Genomic DNA, 19066 nt, shown 5'->3' on the forward strand with positions numbered 1-19066 from the left:
TTTGTCAACTTAGAGATATTTTAAATAGTTAAATCAAAATATTAAATGTTACACCTAAATGTTAAAGCCGGTAAAATGGTCAATCTAAATGTTAAACTTAAATCTAAATGTTAAATATAAACATTAAATCTAAATGTTGAATCTAAATATAAATATTAAATCTAAATAAGTCCCACCGCACCCTTCATAAAAGTGACACTAAAAACTCAAAGTGTTTTTCAAATTCAGTTTCTTAAAACATGTTTATCATTTTACGTAGTTATTATCTAAAAATAATAATCCATCCATAATCCATGTTCAAGAGTTCATTTGCATATATTGAATTTGCACATTGGTTAAATAGTTAGTTTCACCCGAAACATTTAGATTCAACATTTAGATTTAACATTTAGATTTAAAATTTAGATTTAGATTTAACATTTAGATTTAATATTTAGATTTAACATTTAGATTTAGTTTTATAATTTAGATTTAACATTTAGATTTGAAATTTAGATTTAAGATTTAACATTTAGATTTAACATTTAGGTATAACATTTCATATTTGGATTTGACTATTTAAAATATCTATAAAATATATAGGCTTAAAGAGACTGGTGCTAAAAAAGAGCGTATCAGATGATGAATACCATATTTAGACAGTAATAATTATGTGTTTTTTTAACATTATAGTGTAAAAACGTGTTCTAGTAGAAACCCAAAATACAAGTATGAACCTGAAAAGATGCATAATATGGGACTTAAGCACCTGGGAAGCAGATCTGGACTATTTAAAGTCACATAATAATCATGGTATAGGAAGATCCAGCAGGATATATTTTAGGTATGTTTTACCTTGTGCGGTTCAGGTCAATCTTACATGGGTCCAGCTCAATATACTTCTTCTCATCAAAGATGCGGTTGATGACGGACTTCAGCACCTCATGCAAATACAGCATGCCAACAGCCTGACAGCAAGACAAAACCATATGTTAAAGACATCTCATTTGCATCTTTGCTACAGGGATTCTTTTCTAAATATGTAAATATGTATGGTACAAAAGGTAATCAATTTACAGTATAATGCAGACACTTACCTAACTCAGTGTGTATTTAATAGAGATAGGGGACCATTCAGGGAGATTGACAAAAAAGATTTGAAATAATTACAATTCCTGATAAAACAGGATATAAAAACAGATATGTCAACACACCTTCATGAACTGTTCCATGGCCTTGGAGGAAAGAGAGTTGGAGCGAAATAAAGTGTTTGGATCAGCTATGAGAGTAAAACAAAAGATAGATGGATTAGTTTTATAGTAAATAATAACATAATTTAAAGCTATATTGTGCAACTGTTTTGTGTAACTGAACGTGCGTTACATTCAAGCCATTGCCAATTGAGTTTATACAAAGCTAATGAAGCCTATCAGCTCGCATAACTCTCTCTCCCTTTCTCAGTACGGCTATGTTTACAAAATGGTGTTCTCCGGCGACAATCACACGCAGAAGCGCGAGTGATGTGTTTTAAAGTTAAACGCTACTAGCAACTGTGTGGAGGAAGGATCACCAAAGGCTTACGACGTTTGGATGCGCCAACAGTCTTGTTGTCATTACTTTGAATTCCTCATTGGGGCGACAGAAACTACGCACTATAGATTCAACTTAGCATGTCTGTATAGTTTTAGAAATTTAGAAACCCTAGCACTGGCCATGCTGGATGTCATTCACGCCCCTCATTTCCTGTAGTCTCTCTGTCTGTCAATGACCTAAATAAAAGACCCTGAGTTTGATGCGTATCGGAACACAATCAGAGAACGGATACCACCACTGTATTAAAAGCTCCCAATGAGTGTAATGAAGCAACATTTAAGCTTTCACAGAGGAGGGTCATCAGGCACATAATCATGCTTGATGAAAATCTTTGACAGTGCTTCATTAAATTTGTCTACTTTGTCTGTTTCTGCCTTCAATTCAAGCTTTAGGCCTGGCGTGTTCTTTCTTTGTTTTCTGTTTGATTGTGTGTATCAGCCAAAAATTGATCTGCTTTAGAAACACAGAGCCCAGTGTCCCAAGTGAGGGCAGACTGATCTTGCAGAAACTTTACTAAAAATCCTTCAAGGTGGCCATACTAAAACATCTACAGTGACAGTAATGCGTTGCCAGGTAAAATATTTTGATTGTCTCCATTTGAGGGCCCACAGTTGTGAAACTGTGACATCTACTTGGGTGTGCTGCCCAGTGAGTGTACAGTACATTATTTTCCTTTTTTGTCCCCTCTACTTTTAATATCTGGCTGTTTATGCCATCTATTCCTGATCAAGCAGTTACCGTTTAGCTCATGTGGAGTTGCTATGGAAACCTAGGCACTATATCTGCTTATTATCACAAACTACACCAACTAACCAGAACCCAAAGACCAGAGCACAACTCTGTGTGAATTAGCAATGGGGATGTGGTGCGGAGGCAAAGTACATGACTAATACAGACCACAGAGAAGCCATAAAAAGACCGTTGGGTGAGTAAATAATTGGCATCAGGGAAGTAAATATAGTGCTGGAAGACAGAACATGAATCTTCAGAGACTTGATGTCGGTTCAGAGTTTAAATAGAAGCTGCCCCTCAGAACATTTCTGGAGAGTAGAGCAATAACAGTAAACTGGAATGTCACAAACTGACTACTACAAACACTGACTAACAGAGATAAACTTAGGTTCTACGCACATTGCATATTATGTAATCACAGTTCTTGCATGTGAAATGTTTTGAGCAAAAATATCAGCTAATTTTCAACTGTAATCCTAGTTACCTAGCATGCATGTCTTTATGGTGGAAGGAAACCAGAGCACCCGGAGGAAACCCACTCAAACACGGGGAGAACATGCAAACTCCACAGAGACAGGCCCTGCCCAGACTAGTGCCAACTTGCTGTGAGGCAGAAGTGCTAACCACTGAGCCACCGTGCTCCCTAATAATAATAATAATAACAATAATAATAACAACAACAATAAGGGTTGCCCGATGGCCCGGGCAAGTAAAATACCTTAAAAAAATAAGTTTAAATCCTTTTTTTCCAATGATCATTCTATCACAAATCATTGAATTGTTCTCTTGCCCCCCTCCCCTTACCCACATTGGAGAATGATTTGATTTGTTTAAGAAGAAGACAATGATGGGTGCAATATATACAATATAAATTCAAAGAGAGTGTGTCAAGCATCTTGGAAGAAAGAGTTTTCTTGGGTGGCAGTGGAAGGATGTCGGTTTTGCTGCAAGTCCGGGTCCAAGGCAGATAGAAGTGGACCATTTTTCAAAGCAATGTCTTCATTCAGAAAACAAATGCTGGAGTGCCATAATAAAAGCAAGCAGTATCTTGACCGCTAATTACAGATACAGAGATTACAGATTGCAATTAGATTTGATACTTTTTCATTATATTTTTTTTATTTTTCTCCACTTTCAATAGGAACTTTAACTCATCTATGACCCTGTCCATGATGCGTTTGAACATTGTAAATACAGATGAAATATAACAATTTATTTGGGTCCTTGTTGTTATTTGATAACCACTAACAAAATATTTATTTGTATAGGGGCCAGTAAACATTTACTATGGGCAAGTAACGTTGAATATTGAAGCCTGCCCTTAGTAACGGCTTTGACTGACAATGATGATGTCGTTCCTTCAGTCTTACTGGTGTGGTTGACTTCCCGAGTGTTAAGGTAATCCAGGAAGGGCACCACCAGGCCCTGGCCCAGGTAGATCTTCACCAGGGTCATTGCCACATCCTGCCGGCTCTCAACCGTGTTCACCTCCTCCAGCATGGTCAGAGCACTGCTATCCTCCACCTGGTGGGAAGAGGACTCAGGGCATCACACTCTGCTGACTAGGGCTGTGCAATTAGTCAAAATGTTAATGATCACAAAAACAGAATAATTAAGAAAAAAAATATTATTTTCCACATTACATTTTGCAAGTAGACTCTTATTTTGTCTTGTGTTCTGAATGAAGAAAATATGATCAAACGGGAAAAGTATTAGGACAAATTTTACAGTTCTGTGTTTTCACTGTTGATGTTTTTTCAACAGTTTTTTTAAATTTCAATAACCAAAATAATTCTGATTCTAATTTCTTTAAAAAAAAATTCAAAAAAATCAAGCAGCCCTACTAACTACATGGGCAAAGAGTTTTTCTGTTGTCACAATGCCAACACAGAATTGATGAATTAATGAGTTTAAATGCTTTTCAGTACAGAAGATGCTGACCTCTGTTGGGGAGATGACTGACTCCACCAGAAGGTGAATGAGTGGCTGATAATACACAGACGGCAAGATCCGATCCTCCACCAAACGCACCTTCAGACGCAGCGCTCCCAGCTTGCCACTGGCAAGAGGAGAATTGCCACATAATAAAAAAAAGGATATTTTCTGCACACCTTGATATTATTGTGAGGTAAGCGCTCATTAAAAAACATCTTGTAAATGTGTCTATAAAAGCAACCAGAATAGTACGTGAAAAAGATGAATTTTTCAAACAAATGAGTTTTGGATGACTTTGTTTTTCTGAAAGTGAGGCCAACCAAAGACACTTGCTTTTTTGTTACTTTGTTTAAAAAATGTTTTTGCGTAGGACTGTAGGAAGTGTGTGGAATAATTAGATTGTTTTAGAAAAGTTATATAGCGTATAATTCTCTTTTTTAAATGATCTACGAAAATATCTATATTGTTGTAAGGTGAAACCCAGATTATATCAAATAATATTATAACAGGCTTACCAATGGAGGAATTACATTTCTAAAAATAAGAAATCTGTCAAAACATATAGTACCAGAGGGGATATCTTTTCCCATGATATTACTTTTTTTTATTGTGGTGAAAGTACATCTCTAACCAGCTTATACTCAGCAGTGTGATTCTCTAATAAAAACTTAAAGTTTGACTCATTTCCTAATAAACAATGTCCTCTGGTGGGTCTCTCAGCTCTCTTTGTTCTAAAATGATCTTTATTAACAGAAGAAGTAAGAGACCCCACTACGTCCTGTGAATGTTCATTAAAAAGCATGGAGTATGGACGGTAACAAATACTTTGCTTGAGTGCATTTTAAAACACTGATTGCTGCTTAACTTGAGCATTGAAAAAAATGCTAAAAAACAATGCTTGAATCAGTTACTCAAACACATAAAGTCGCCATCTTGGACAAACAAGCACACACATAATCCTCACCCAGCATCAACCTCGTTGTTTCCCAGGGGAAGCAAACGAAACCAGCCCTCTAACGGAGGTGTCTTGTGCAAACAAGCAAAAGGGATTTCCACCTGTGGAAAGGTAGAACAGACAGGTTTACAATATCATTACATGTCTTTCAACTTTTTACATTTTATGCCGGGAAGTACTGCACTTCCATGTGAAGAATAATTTGTAGAGATAAAATGTGAAATTTATGAAATCACTGACACAGTAATATGCACTCAAAACACCATTTTGTAAACATAGCCATACTGAGAAATACAGAGAGAGTGACACTATAGCATTGTTACCTTTCCAAGAAAGTCATTCTTGCCCACCATGTCCCAGTCCCAGACCTCCACAGTGACAGTCCCTTCCTCACTCAGCTCCTCTGGATCCAGCTCCAGCTCCAGGGTCTCTGCCCAGTGAGGGAAACGGGTCTTCTTGATAATCTAAAAACCCAGCAGGTTGGGGTGTCAGGAAACCCTCAAACCTTACATGTGTGCAGTTATATAAAATAAAATGACAGACAATCAATCAAACATCAGGGTATACCCCCAGAAAAGCTCTTAAACCCAGCGGCAAGTGTTTTTTTATTTATTTTTTTACGAAGACCCGGCACGGACCTGTCACAGAAAGATGGCAGCATTAAAGTAGGGCCTCATAGTTTCTGGGATAACAGACTCATGGACGGAATCGCAGAAATTGAGAATTTAAAAACGCTTAACACAGATTTTATAAGGACCTACATTAAGATTTGAAAATATGACTACATCTAAGGCACTCCAATGTAACTGTAGTGTCAAAAACCTATTTAAAATACTTTTTTTTTTAAATGATTCCCTCTTACAATACACTGGAGAAAACCCTGAACATCAATTCCTTAATAGCAGAACATGTACTTCTGGCTCCTCTGAAACCAATACAAACTATACACATGCACGCACATGGAGCTCACCGAGGTCTCTGCGCTGTGGTTGTTGAAAATAACTCTTGTAAATGGATCAGAGGTTCCAGAAATGTCTCTCGGAGCCAAGTCTCTGTGGGTATCGCCAGATCAAAAGACAACACAACTGATCAATACACTCGAAATGCTCAACAAACTCAGATTACCTGTTCTGCAAATAAATTATTTCGAGAGAAAAAAAAAAAACAGCACAAACAAAAAAAAAAACACTTGACCTTATACCTTCAAGCTTGATTCACATTCATCCAATGCATGTTTGAATAACGCAGTGTCAAGCTCTGATTGACATGCTCATTAGTGCCCTGCCTGAGAGGAAGAGATTGTAGCCTGGGACGCACAGATGGGGCAGTGAGTGGTGGGATAGTGACAGTCTGACTCAGATAGGGGAGTGTTGAGGCCTGCGGGGTGATGGGGATAAGATTTCCGCACAGAGAGAGAGCGATGATACAGTGCCGGGTTTCAGCTACAGTAATGTGACTTCTGACTGATGACCAGTTTAATCCTCTTAAAACTACATGTATACTGTCTCTAGAGTCCACCTAGCCTGCTACTCAGATGCCCCTTGTCATTTCTAAATGAGCTAATTTTCCACCCAGCAGTGGCAGCGGCGGGATTTAAAGCTCACAATGATGTTACCTGGCTTCAATGACTTGACATCGCAGGTTGATCTTCTCTGTGTTCTTCAGCAGCTCCAGACTCAGATGGATCTCTCCCTGGACTTCTTCATCAGGGTCGACCCTCGTTAGATTCAGCCAGCAATCTAGTCCTGGCCATGGGGACATTAATCATTAAAACAACTCTCCTGTCAAGCATCAAGCATTTAGAGAGGATAACAAACCCAGAAACTGAGGATTCAAACCAGATAAATGAACAAGATACATTTGAGAGCTCCTAGTGCAGAAATAAATTTAAAGGTGACACTTTTAGCCAATTAATGGATTAGTTGATCTGCAGAAAAATAATCAGTCAACTGTTTTGATAATCAATTAAGCATTAAAGCAACAAAAAAGCAAAGCATTCCCTAGCTCTAGCTTCTAAGTTGTGTAGATATTTTTTATCTTTTCTTTCTCTTATTTGATAATTACTTATTACATTTAGGATTTGGAGGGTTGATGGTGGAAAACAAGCAATTTGTTAACTTCACCGTGGGCATTTCTTACCACTTTTTTGTCTACTTAAATAACTAATTGCTCTGTTACACCCTGCTACGTCCTGCTAAGTCCTGCTACGTCCTGTGACACCCTGCAGTGCCCTGCTAGTCCATAAACTACTACAACTACTATTTCTAGTCAGTGTTCCATTATCTTTTATTGTGACTGTTATTGCCAAACACCGCCTACCAAGAGCCTGGGTCTGTTCCAGGTTTCTGCCTAAAAGGGAGTTTTTCCTCACCACTGTCTTGGGGGAATTACTAGAATTGAAGAGTCCTTGTAAATTATAGAAAGTGTGGTCTAGACCTACTCTATCTGTGAAGTGTCTTAAGATAACTCTTGTTATGATTTAATACTACAAATAAAATTGAATTGAATCATCTATATGCATTTGAATAAGTACATATTTTAATATAGCAAGTGTTGTGCAAAAATGTCTATGATGCTGGCAAGTATAACACAAGGTGAAGGCATGTACAGTCACAGAAAATAAAATATAGTCCTGAAAAAATATAGTCTGAAAAACTAAATCCTGTAATTTTGTTTTGTCAGTCATGTCAAATTCAATATGTTTTATCATTTCAGAATAAAATCACACATAAGCGAGGATACAATGTCACGGCAATGCTGTGAGAATATTCCTGTGATGGAGTAACTGACTCAGTGTGCCACCACGTAGCAATGAATCACACGAGCGAAGGCCATGCCAGGTGGCTCTCAGGAGAAAGACGCATCAGTATGCAGCAGACATACCCCCGTAAACACTTTGAGCAATCTAATAAAACGGCAACTTCATAACAACATTCCATATTTTAAATGCTGTATGTCTGGCCAAGGCAGTGCAGAAAGCGCTAGGGTTCACGCTGAGGTAAACAGTGTGACTAATATCTTGAATGTGAAAGCCTCTGTAAGGAGAAAGACATAAAATGCTTTGAAGCCATTTAAAATGCTTTGGTTGATGTTGCTGAAAAGGTTTATAAAGTACAATGGGGAAAAAAATGCAGACAAGCACCAGGACAGCCATCATTTCACTTGTATCAATGTGATGCCTGATTTCATTGCCTGCGCGTTCACACAACTCAACTCTTACATAAATGTAAGCAAATTAAATTAAATGTGTGAGAGAGCATTGACAAACATTCCCAGAGTCTCCGTCTAAAGAAGGTCACGCGTCTCCTCAGTCTCTCAGACCTTTGACCCGGTCATATAAAGCCATGTGTGTTTAACCTATGAGCTTTGGTCATATGATGCAACAGATTTGTTCAGCCATACCTTTAGCTTGAGAGCCAATGGCTTCTTTGCTCAGAGTTATCTTTCCAATAACATCATCATAGCTGTAGGAGGGGAAAAGAGAAAAGAAGAGATTATTTGATAGAAGCTATTGAAAATGCTTTCCAAGTTTATTGATTTTGCCATGGTTAAATGAGGTAAATTTAAGGACAGGCTGATTAATGGTCACGAGAAGAGGAGAGAAGAACAATTGAATCACTCAATCTGGGCCGCCATCTGCCTGAATATGGATTCATTTTGGTACAGCTTTGACAGTGTTACCCAATCGTGTCCTCGTCCATGACATGAAAGGAGAGAGAGTGAAACCCCATTGGGAGATGCAGTGTGTACTCCTCCCCCCAGAAAGGACTGAGGTTTTTCCACACTGTGGCGGTCCTGAAAAGAGAAGTTACACATGCTTGTTAACCATCCTTACGCAGAAACACCACGTGAATGTATGCAACAGTAGAGACTGTGGTAATAAGATACCTTTGTAAATGTGGCTTATACTGCATAAGCCCTTTGTAAGTGTACTTGAGGGTAGACAGATGATTTGCTATTTCCAGTAATATGCTAAATATACTGGCGTTTGGAATCCCTCCAAGGCATCACAAGATGATTATTGGCAGAGGAAAGAAGAAAAAAGCATAGGTCGTTTTTTTCTGACTTGTATCTAAATGTTTGCAGCTTTGTGATATACTGATAGTTTAACTTGTTTGGGCCCTCAACATTATTCCCTTTATACAATTTGAGAAATCCCTCTTTGGGTAATCTGCTTACAGTTTAGCAACATATGCAACGCCACAGACAGGCTTTGCTTTATTTTAAGAGATCACATGTTGAAAAGGAGAGGAAGTAAAACTGTCCTGCCTAAAAACTACAGCAGGATCAGGTTCAGTATGCCTTTTGGATATATCATTGTATTAAGGCTATTAAAGCCAAAAAGAGTTATCCTATGTCTACAAGAGGGGCTGTTAACCTTAGTACCTTTTGGATATGGATTGAAAAATACCAAGTACATCAAGTATATGAAAAATAAAACATCAGGTACTGAAAGTTGACACTGAATCCCTGGTCAGATTTGTAGCCTTGCATACATATTCTTCCATGAGTAGTTCCTGATTAAGATTATAATTTTGCCAATTTTGGACCTCCTAAATAAAAAACAGGCTTATATATTTCATAAAGAAAGCAATCAAAAGTAATGTTTTAGCATCAATACCAATCATGTATCATATTGATAAAAGGTTCCAAATGTGTCAAAGAATACCCCTAGGGATCTAAGAATCCTATATTGTTATAATAAAACTTTTTTCTGAGAGTGCACTGTAAGATTTATTTCCCACCACCATCTACTAGCCACATCATCCATGAAGATCACACTTGAGGAGTCAGTTGGCCAGTAACACAAGTACCAGATAGTCAGTGTGAGTGTTTGCAGCGAATCAGTGGGCCAGATGGAACAATAGAGTCTTCCCATGTTCTTGCACACAACATAAATCTGGGTAGCTGTCAATTGTCAAATAGCACAACTTTGAAATAATATACTGAACTGTATAGCTGCTATTTAGAATAGCCTTTTTTTATTTGAATACTTTGGAGGATAACATCATCTCTACTCTTGCACTTAACCTGAGAACACCTCTAAACCAGCTCCCAGCATTCTCCTTGCTTAGCCTATACACTTGGATCTCCCTGCAATAATTGATGCACCCTCTCCATGGTTACCATGTGGGTGTTTTAAAGGCCAGACCAGTATCAGGTTCTCTGTGTTGGCGGAGACACGCTGTGGGCACCACCACCCGATCATACACAATCCACCCGGGTTTACATGTACAGAGTTGCGGGCGCTTAGCCAGAAAACTAATTAGGCCTACTGCAAATATCCTAACTGTGAGGACATATATGAGTACGAACACTCTGCAATGGAAAGTCTACAGCGATAGCTCCACATAAAACAAGATACTCGTCATGCACATATTATGCAGATCTTCATTTATAATCAGAGAGAACTTACCTGGCCACAACTTCATTGTCAACTTTTACAATGCAGTATGGATCACTGGTTCCGGAGCTTAAGAGGACGAAAAAAATTAATGGCAGCATGAGAGATATTAGCACGGTCAATTTGCCTGGTGGTAAGCTTCATTTCATTTAGGCTACAGTTGTCTTTGAGCTGAGGTAAATTCGAGTAGACAGACCATCTCCTCTAATTCCTTCAATTAGCCTAATTCACGCGGGAGACAATTTACCAGACATTGGCGTTTCAATTGTAGGCTAAACTTTTCTCTTTTCCAATTACCTGATAAGTAGCTATCAAATAATGTTGAGGATTGTATGCTATATATTCCACGATATAACACTTGAGCACAGAAGCATGCCATTCAGAAATTACTTACACGTCTTTGGCTGGGAGGTTCCTGCCCTCGACAATTCTAAAATAAAGAGATGTGTTTTTAGCCATTTTTAGTCGAGTAGGCCTAAGCTATGAATCCAATTTCTCCTATGTTCCCATACACGCTCTTAAAAATAATGCTCCTTCCCTCCGCAAGTGAGTTTTTCTTCAATTCATGGCACCTTCGGCGCGTGACGGAGCACAGCCCACCAGTAGCGCGCGACACAGGCGCGCATCATGCTGCCTAGTCAGTCCAGTAGGTTAAACACAACACAGTGGGCCACAGTGTAGGACACTGGTACTGTGTCCTGGCGTTGTCAGTCTTATACCAGGTCTTCTTTTAAAACGAGCCAAATGAATGACCTGTCAGAAATGTCCATTCTGAAATAAACGGGATCGAATAACCTGCAGTCACAACATCATTAGATATTATTTGTTTTCATATCTGACATCGTTCACAATCTGTTTTTAATTGGCGTAATTGCCTTTTTTTTTAGATACACTGTCGTGCTAATTTATAATACCCACAAATGTATTATCATTCATACCTGAATCAGGTCCTCAGAAGCTTGTCTTCTGTGATACAATGCGTCCCCTGGCGCACACATTGAGCTACTGCACGCGCAATTACAGACAGGCATCTTGACAGCCAGCTTGACCCAGGCCGGGGTCCTCTTCGGTGTGAATGGACATCCAACTATCGCTTTTTATTTAGTTGAGTTGGCTTAGTAACTTTAACCGCGTTTTGTCAACTTACGAACATCATTAGATGCATGGTAGTCTCCCGTAACCAATATATCTGGTTTCTGGAAACTTTAAACCATAAAATAGTTACATTATCCTGGTACTTTGCAGCTAGCTTAGCTGAAGGTCCCTTTGCTGTGTTTCTATGTCCACTCAAGGAGATGGAGAGTTATCCTGCAGTCACTGACGGAGATTCTACAAAACATCAAGAAAGACATTACTACCTGTTATCTGAACTGCAAACCTTAGTCAAAGATTTACCAAGGTAATGTTGCCTTCCTTCACAGAATCCAGAGTAGTGGTAATCCGTTTTAGCTGTAGAGCGAATTAAAACGGAATCTTAATTGTTATTGTTTTGTTTTGTTTGTTTGTTTTCTCCATGGTTAGCTCCTTCCAGCAGCGCCTGTCCTACAGCACGCTGGGTGACCTGGCTCTAGCACTCATAGATGGCACGGTCTATGAGATTGTGCAGGGGCTTCTGGATATTCAGCATCTCACAGAGAAAAATCTGTACAACCAGAGGCAAAAGCTGCACTGTGAACACCAAGGTTGGTGCTCTGCTCTGATTCTCGGAAAACATGCTATAACTAATATAGCATATTCCAAGTAGCTAGCCCATGGCTGTTACCTGGATAATTGTTGATTTAAAACCAGAAATCCCCCCTAAAATCAAGTTCTATATCAAGTACCAAACCTGCTTCTTGGAACAGACATTCAATGTAAGGTTTTAAGTGCAAGTGTCAATGTGATGCTTGACTGTTTTTTCTTTTTGTGTGTAGCACTCAAACAAGATCTTGTACGAAAACACAAAGATGCCTTACAGTCATGCAAGTCTCACAACCTCGCGCTTCTCAAATCTAACCAACAAGGGGAGCAAGAGGTAAGGCATTGAAATCCCATTACCTCTGACAACTAAAAGGGATGATGATTATTGCTGTATTCTTTGTTTGGTTAACTAATAGTTGTGTGTTCTGCTATTAGGCTCTGGAAATTCGTGTGCGAGAGGAACAAAGAATGATGGATAAGAAGATTGTAGCAGAAATGGATCAAAAGGTGATAGACCAGCAAAACACCTTGGAAAAAGCAGGAGTCCCCGGATTTTATATCACCACTAATCCTCAGGTAAACGTCTACACCTGTCTGCTCACTGTAGTTAAATGCATACTAATGCCACAAACGGCAGGGTAGAATTAGAGTAGAGTTGGGCGGTATCCAAATATTTATACTGTCAAACCTCCTCCCCAGTTTACTGCAGTATACGGTTTTACCGTGACTAATTAAAAATGATGACATAAGTCTCAAAAGGCGTAACCAAACTGTTGGCTTGTGTCAACATTGTTCAGCAAGTGAATACCAAACACTAATACTGAAACACTTCTCCCTTCTCATTAGGTCAGAATCCAAATTGCTGCCAAACTGCAGAAGTCGTGTTCTTCTTCGAGACCAGGTCACACTATGCGCGACTTGCCATCGTTCCCCCTTTCTGTCTCTCTTTCTCCTCCACACTGTCACTTGATGACAACCACACATAAGCATCTTTAGGCATTAAATTAATTAAATTTAATATTTAATCCTTGTCTCCTATAAAAGTGCATTGCATTTTCGTTTTGTTTTATGACGGTATTGAAACTGATACCGTTGCTATTTTTAAGACCCCGCGGTATACCGTATTACCGCCCAATTCTACTGTGGAGAAAGGTCTGGCAAGTGAGATTAGGTAGTGTTGGCAACATGCACCTCGTGATGCAGACAACTGCCCAGCAGATGGCGATGTGTGTCCAAACTAATTGCCCTTCAACCGTTATGTGTCATTTCAGGAGCTGACAATGCAGATGAACCTACTTGAATTGATCCTCAAGCTTCAACAGAAGGAGTCACAATCTGGAATCATTTGAGCAAGAGACCTGTTTGTGCCTAAAGAGGGGTAAAAGTCATGCAATGGCCACGGACTGCATATGCTCAAATTCCAGTAATTGTGAGATTCAACGTGTGTCGGTCAACACGTGGCATTGTTCTCTTTCACAACATGTTTACCACTTGCCGTTATAAGGGTAATATTCACCAGAAGGCTGGTTCTCGAGTGGATCCAGGAAGACGTTTCCAGTCCTGGGGGAGAGCAGTAGCAGATTGTGACATCATACTGTAAAGCCAGGACACCCATTATGAAACAAATGTCCTTTACAGACACATCATATTGACATTTAAGCAAAGTACTGAGGGAGCAGGCTCTGCCCAAAATTAAATAGTGGAGCATCAAAATGTATGGGATTACTGTTGTGACCCTCCTGCAGTGAGATGGTCTACCCTAAGGGCCTCCTGAGTGTCAGGTATTTTTTTGCTACTATTGATACTTTATTGCGTATCATGTTTTTGACCTGTTTAGTTTGTTTTAGTAGTGTTGGTACATTTACATAGATTTTTCTTTTCCTTAAATGGGAGTGTAGGTTAAAGATTCAGCATGTGAAAGGTGCTCTAAATGATGTCACGTGTGTTTTAAGCTACAACATTTGTTGTCACATACGGCAAACATCTCACTATCTTGAGTTGCCTGTCCCCAGAACACACTGTAAAAAAAAAAAAAGCGGTCTCTGTAGACAGCCCAGGGTCTACAAATGGCAACAAAACAGTGTTCCAGCCAATAACCAACAAGAAGAATTTGGGGGTGGAGGTTGGGGGGGGGGGGGTTTAGTGTGCAGAAGCACAAAAGGGAGGGGATGGGATCAGAAGGAGGAGGGGCAAGCTAGTCTTGTTTTGTTTGACAATACTTTGAACGTCAGCAAGAAGTTACGTCACCCAACATCGCTTAAGGCCCCTTTTAGTATAGCAGCGAACAAGAATACAGTTGAGTAAGGGCGTCCAGAGCAGATAATGAAGACACACTCCCTCTGTGTGTTTAGTAACCAGAGCTTCTCTGTTCTTTTTTCTGATAGCTGGTCTGGTCGCGCATGCATGTTAGTGCATTTGTCTGTGAAAAACGTAGCTATTTTACGTGTTGGGGGAACGATCTGTGAAAGCCGTGTGGAGGCAACCTCAATTTTTTTTTCTCCAGTATTTTGATTATTGCCCCACATAAATAAGCAACAATGAACAATTACATTCATGATATATTTTACATACAATCTAAACCAGTATGGATGGTAGCATTCAATATATCTGTTTCTATTAAATGAATATTTGTTTTCATAAAACGAATGTTCCAAAAAATACAAAAATGTCTTTGTCTTTTGTAAATAATTAAACAGAATTGAGTTCTGTTATTGTAAATCTTTCTCAGTGCAGTGATTTGTAGCACTGGGTTCCAAATTATTTCATCACTACATGAGCAGCTTATTACAACAAGCACATCAGATTTATTGCCAATCAAGTTTACACATGCAAGGAATTTGCCTTGGTGTATAATGTGCATACAGTAAACAATAAAACATTTAAAAAGCAACTACAAAAGTACTGCTTCAGTAAAGAACATAACAGGAAAAGAAATATTACAGTAAAAGCATGTCAAAAGGCACTATAACCTATGTGCAATATAGCAGTTTTAGAAAAGAAATGAAGGCTGTACAATTTGCAAAGAAATTTGCCTGTTCTGTCTTAAACTGAGATGGATATGATTACATCTGTGTTTATTTGATCCCAACTGGACTATAAGTTATTTACTATATCCATCTTTACATCATAAGAGAACCATCAGAGGTCCAGAATGCTACTGCTAAGCCTCTGACGCGGTCCCAACAGCAGGTCTACCGCATCAATCTTCTTTGCACTACTGACCTTTTTATGATCACCTGTAAAGGCCCCGTAGTCAGGCATCTCACTATTGTGATTAACTGTTCCCCCAAATCTGTAGTTGGCCTCTTGAAGGTGCTCTAAGTGATGTCACACATGTTTTAGGCTAGAACATTTGTTGTCACATACAGCAAACATCTCACTATCTGCGAGCTGCCTGTCCCCAGGGTCTATATATGGCAACAAAAACAAAATGTGCCCACCTGCACCACAGCATACACAAACAGTGTTGCAGCGTTCCAGCCAATAACCTACAAGAAGGATTTGGGGGTGGAGGTTGGGGGGGGGTTAGTGCACGGAAGCACAGAAGGGAGGGGACGGGTTGAGGATGAGGAGGAGGGAGGGGCAAGTCTCGTTTTTTTGGAAAATAAGTCAACAAGAAATAACGTCAACTAACGCCTGGAGCACCTTTTTGTCAAGTCTCCTGGCAAGATTTTAACAGCTGTCCCTTGGATATGAAAACTAAAGGGGACGAGGCATGCATGCCAAAGTGTGGACACTAGATCACCTATCCTGTGTTGTATTTGTACCTACTGTTGACATTGCATCAACTATGGAAATACAAGTTTACTTTAAAGTGTTTTATTTACTGAAGCTGTTAACGTTCCTTACATACTATTATCTTCATATGATTCTCAAACATGTTTAAATTTGTATCAAGTGGTTACATATAGGCAGCGTGTGGGGACCCCCCAGTGGGACCCCTCCTCCGGATAACCTTAAACTGTAATGTGGGTGGGGCGCAGTGGGGAAGCCCCTTCTACGGGATAAAGGTGACTGCGCCTTTAAGAGCAGTGCGTTGTGGTTATTCCTCGGCGCACCTTCTGCTCCATCCGGCTCCATCACCAGACGATGCGCCCCGGTAACTTCTCACAGCACCGAACCAGCAGCACACATAACAGACCCTTAACAACAACGGTAAAGCGATGCTTGTATTTCTTACGTTATTACTAAGGTTTCTCTCTTTGTGGTTACGAACGGTAATGTTATGCCGTTAAATACTATACACCTGCTTACGTTAGAAATGTCGCTCTGCATAGTCCATCCAGTAACGTAACATTTAGGAAAGGGGCAGTCTAATGCACAAAACAGTCCTCTTTTTGCGTCAGTTTCCATTTTATTTTAAATTATTAATGTGGCATTTAAACGACGCTAACTCCAGTCGTCGGCTGTTCCTTTCACTGTACGAAATGCATGGAGTGTGAAGACGAATATGTAAACGGATCTTGTGTAGTTAATGATGGCTGGGTTTTATTTCTAGAAGAGGATAAAGCCTTACGTAATAATGACGGATGCCTCCTGTTGTCGCCATATGACAGGGCAGGAATTGGATATGGTGCACCGCCCAGAACAGGAGGATGAACATCACTGATGAAAAGCCTGAATATAATTTTGGTAAACAAACATAAAATATATATATTTAGGCTACATATCCTATCGTTACTGCAGGCCTATTTAGAGATTTTATTTTACACATCAGTGCACCGGATGGCTTTTAGATGACGTGGACTGTCCTCGTACTGAGTGCATGCGACACATGCATTGCCAAATCTCTATAAAATAGATGAATTTAAAGTAGGTAATAGCCAGATAGACATGTTAAAAAGTCTTGCAGAGTGGGATTCAATTATGTATTTTATTCTAATTTACTTGATTTGATTTACTGCAAGTAAATATAATAATATTCTCTGACAACTACGAAAAGATTCTAGGAGATCCCATTCAACCAACTTATTATTTGTATTATAATGACATATCACCATAACAAATGTTTATTTCTTTGTGCTTCATGAATTGAAGTACCTTATGTCCAGCTCAAATAAGAACATAAAGTCAATTAAATTACCCTACCTACTGTAGTAACGTCCATTTTTGGCTCTTTTTAGGTGACACAAAACATGTGTTGTGTTCTGTTTTCAGAATGATAAAAGGAGTTGTAGAACAATTAGATTAAAAAAAAAACAGAATGTAGGTTCTACAGGATAATTCCTTTTCTTGGCAACTGTAATGTTTTCCCAAATGATGAATTGATTTTTAGGCATTCATTATCAAATTGCTTGAAGAATATAGCATAGTCAGCCAACCCCCGTTGAACCTGTTGGACCACATAAAGCTGCCGTTTTTCCCTAATGCATACATTTGTCTTGCAGGTCATCTTCATAGACAGGCAATGGATCCTGTGTGACTGTTTCAACACCATCCTGTCCAGCTGGCCTTTCTAACTCTGTAACTATGGCAACTTGTCCCAGAGGCTGCACCCCAGCGGTGCGCCTTTGTCAGAGACTGAACCGACTCAAGACACTGGAAGATGACATGATGGCCACATCGCTGAAACGCTGCCTCTCCACGCTGGACCTGACTCTGTTGGGAGTCGGTGGCATGGTGGGCTCCGGGCTTTATGTCCTGACAGGAACAGTGGCTAAAGACATGGTTGGGCCCGCTGTCATCATATCCTTCTTTTTTGCAGGAATTGCTTCTCTACTGGCCGCCTTTTGTTATGCAGAGTTTGGAGCACGCATTCCCAAAACGGGATCTGCTTATATGTTTACCTATGTCTCTGTGGGAGAGATCTGGGCCTTTCTGATTGGTTGGAATGTGATTCTGGAGAACATGATTGGTGGTGCTGCTGTGGCACGTGCCTGGAGTGGCTACCTGGACTCCATTTTTAACCACTCCATCCAGAACTTTACAGAGACACACATTATGCAGTGGAATGTGCCCTTCCTTGCCCATTACCCTGACCTCCTCGCAGCAGGGATTCTAATAGTTGCTTCATTCTTCATTTCCTTTGGAGTTCAAGTGTCCTCTTACCTCAACCATATCTTCTCCGTTGTTAGCATGGGGGTCATCCTTTTCATCCTAGTCTTTGGCTTTATACTGGCTGAACCAGCCAACTGGAGCCAGAAAGAAGGAGGTTTTGCACCTTTTGGGCTATCTGGAATACTGGCGGGCTCGGCCACATGCTTCTACGCATTTGTGGGCTTTGATGTAATTGCATCCTCAAGTGAGGAGGCAAAGAACCCACAGAAAGCTGTTCCCATTGCCACTGCAATCTCCCTTGGACTGGCAGCAACAGCTTACATCCTGGTCTCCACGGTGCTCACACTAATGGTACCCTGGCATTCACTGGACCCAAACTCAGCTCTGGCAGATGCTTTCTTCCGCCGGGGTTACAGTTGGGCTGGAGTCATTGTGGCAATTGGTTCCATCTGTGGTGAGTGTCAATCTTTAATTGAGAAGTACATTTTAAATGGTTGTTAGACTAAGTATCATAACATCAATATGGTAGTGTATATATTCTGACAAATTAGAGCTGCTCCATATTACTAAAATATGCAATAACGTTGTTGAATGTCACAATAACAATATTAATTGCAATAAACAAAACCAATATAAAAGTGTAGTCGGTTCTGCATTTCCACTGCTTTCAGTGTTCTGCTTAAATACAACAAATGACTTGTTGAATTTAAAACAAATTAAAGGAACTAATTTCCAACATTCTTTCAAACTAATTGAACACGAAAGTAAACATAAAAGGCATAACAACAAAA

At 39.6% G+C, this 19066-nt stretch overlaps 3 protein-coding genes across 5 annotated transcripts in view; 2 read left to right on the top strand and 1 right to left on the bottom strand.

The window, feature by feature from the left end:
• rasal1 (RAS protein activator like 1) overlaps positions 1–11576 on the bottom strand; it is a 20822-nt gene extending 9246 nt beyond the window's left edge. The window contains exons 1-13 of one of the 2 annotated variants that reach the window (XM_032516590.1): positions 11537–11576; positions 10993–11351; positions 10611–10667; positions 8876–8989; positions 8597–8658; positions 6810–6939; positions 6165–6246; positions 5518–5658; positions 5204–5295; positions 4246–4363; positions 3675–3828; positions 1194–1258; positions 835–947 (exon numbers count right to left, since the gene is read on the bottom strand). In XM_032516590.1, coding sequence (XP_032372481.1) covers positions 835–947; positions 1194–1258; positions 3675–3828; positions 4246–4363; positions 5204–5295; positions 5518–5658; positions 6165–6246; positions 6810–6939; positions 8597–8658; positions 8876–8989; positions 10611–10667; positions 10993–11057 — 1193 coding nt within the window. In that variant the 5' untranslated portion in view covers positions 11058–11351; positions 11537–11576. Of the gene's footprint in view, positions 1–834; positions 948–1193; positions 1259–3674; positions 3829–4245; positions 4364–5203; positions 5296–5517; positions 5659–6164; positions 6247–6809; positions 6940–8596; positions 8659–8875; positions 8990–10610; positions 10668–10992; positions 11449–11536 lie in introns of those variants that run through there. The other variant, XM_032516591.1, reaches the window with a different exon arrangement.
• An 80-nt stretch (positions 11577–11656) lies between these two features.
• Positions 11657–14929, top strand: dgcr6 (DiGeorge syndrome critical region gene 6). The gene is made up of 6 exons (XM_032516730.1): positions 11657–11997; positions 12120–12280; positions 12512–12612; positions 12714–12854; positions 13550–14192; positions 14575–14929. Exons 1-5 carry the CDS (start codon positions 11762–11764, stop codon positions 13625–13627), a joined length of 717 nt encoding a protein of 238 aa, XP_032372621.1. The 5' UTR covers positions 11657–11761; the 3' UTR covers positions 13628–14192; positions 14575–14929.
• Positions 14930–16285: 1356 nt separating this feature from the next.
• The window catches only part of slc7a4 (solute carrier family 7 member 4), an 8598-nt gene continuing 5817 nt past the window's right edge, over positions 16286–19066 (top strand). Inside the window, exons 1-3 of one of the 2 annotated variants that reach the window (XM_032516615.1) lie at positions 16298–16433; positions 16835–16910; positions 17666–18729. In XM_032516615.1, the coding sequence (XP_032372506.1) occupies positions 17748–18729 (982 nt within the window). In that variant the 5' untranslated portion in view covers positions 16298–16433; positions 16835–16910; positions 17666–17747. Of the gene's footprint in view, positions 16434–16834; positions 16911–17665; positions 18730–19066 lie in introns of both variants that reach the window. The other variant, XM_032516614.1, reaches the window with a different exon arrangement.

This window comes from Etheostoma spectabile, chromosome 5 (assembly GCF_008692095.1).
Source record: "Etheostoma spectabile isolate EspeVRDwgs_2016 chromosome 5, UIUC_Espe_1.0, whole genome shotgun sequence".
Classification (NCBI taxonomy): domain Eukaryota; kingdom Metazoa; phylum Chordata; class Actinopteri; order Perciformes; family Percidae; genus Etheostoma; species Etheostoma spectabile.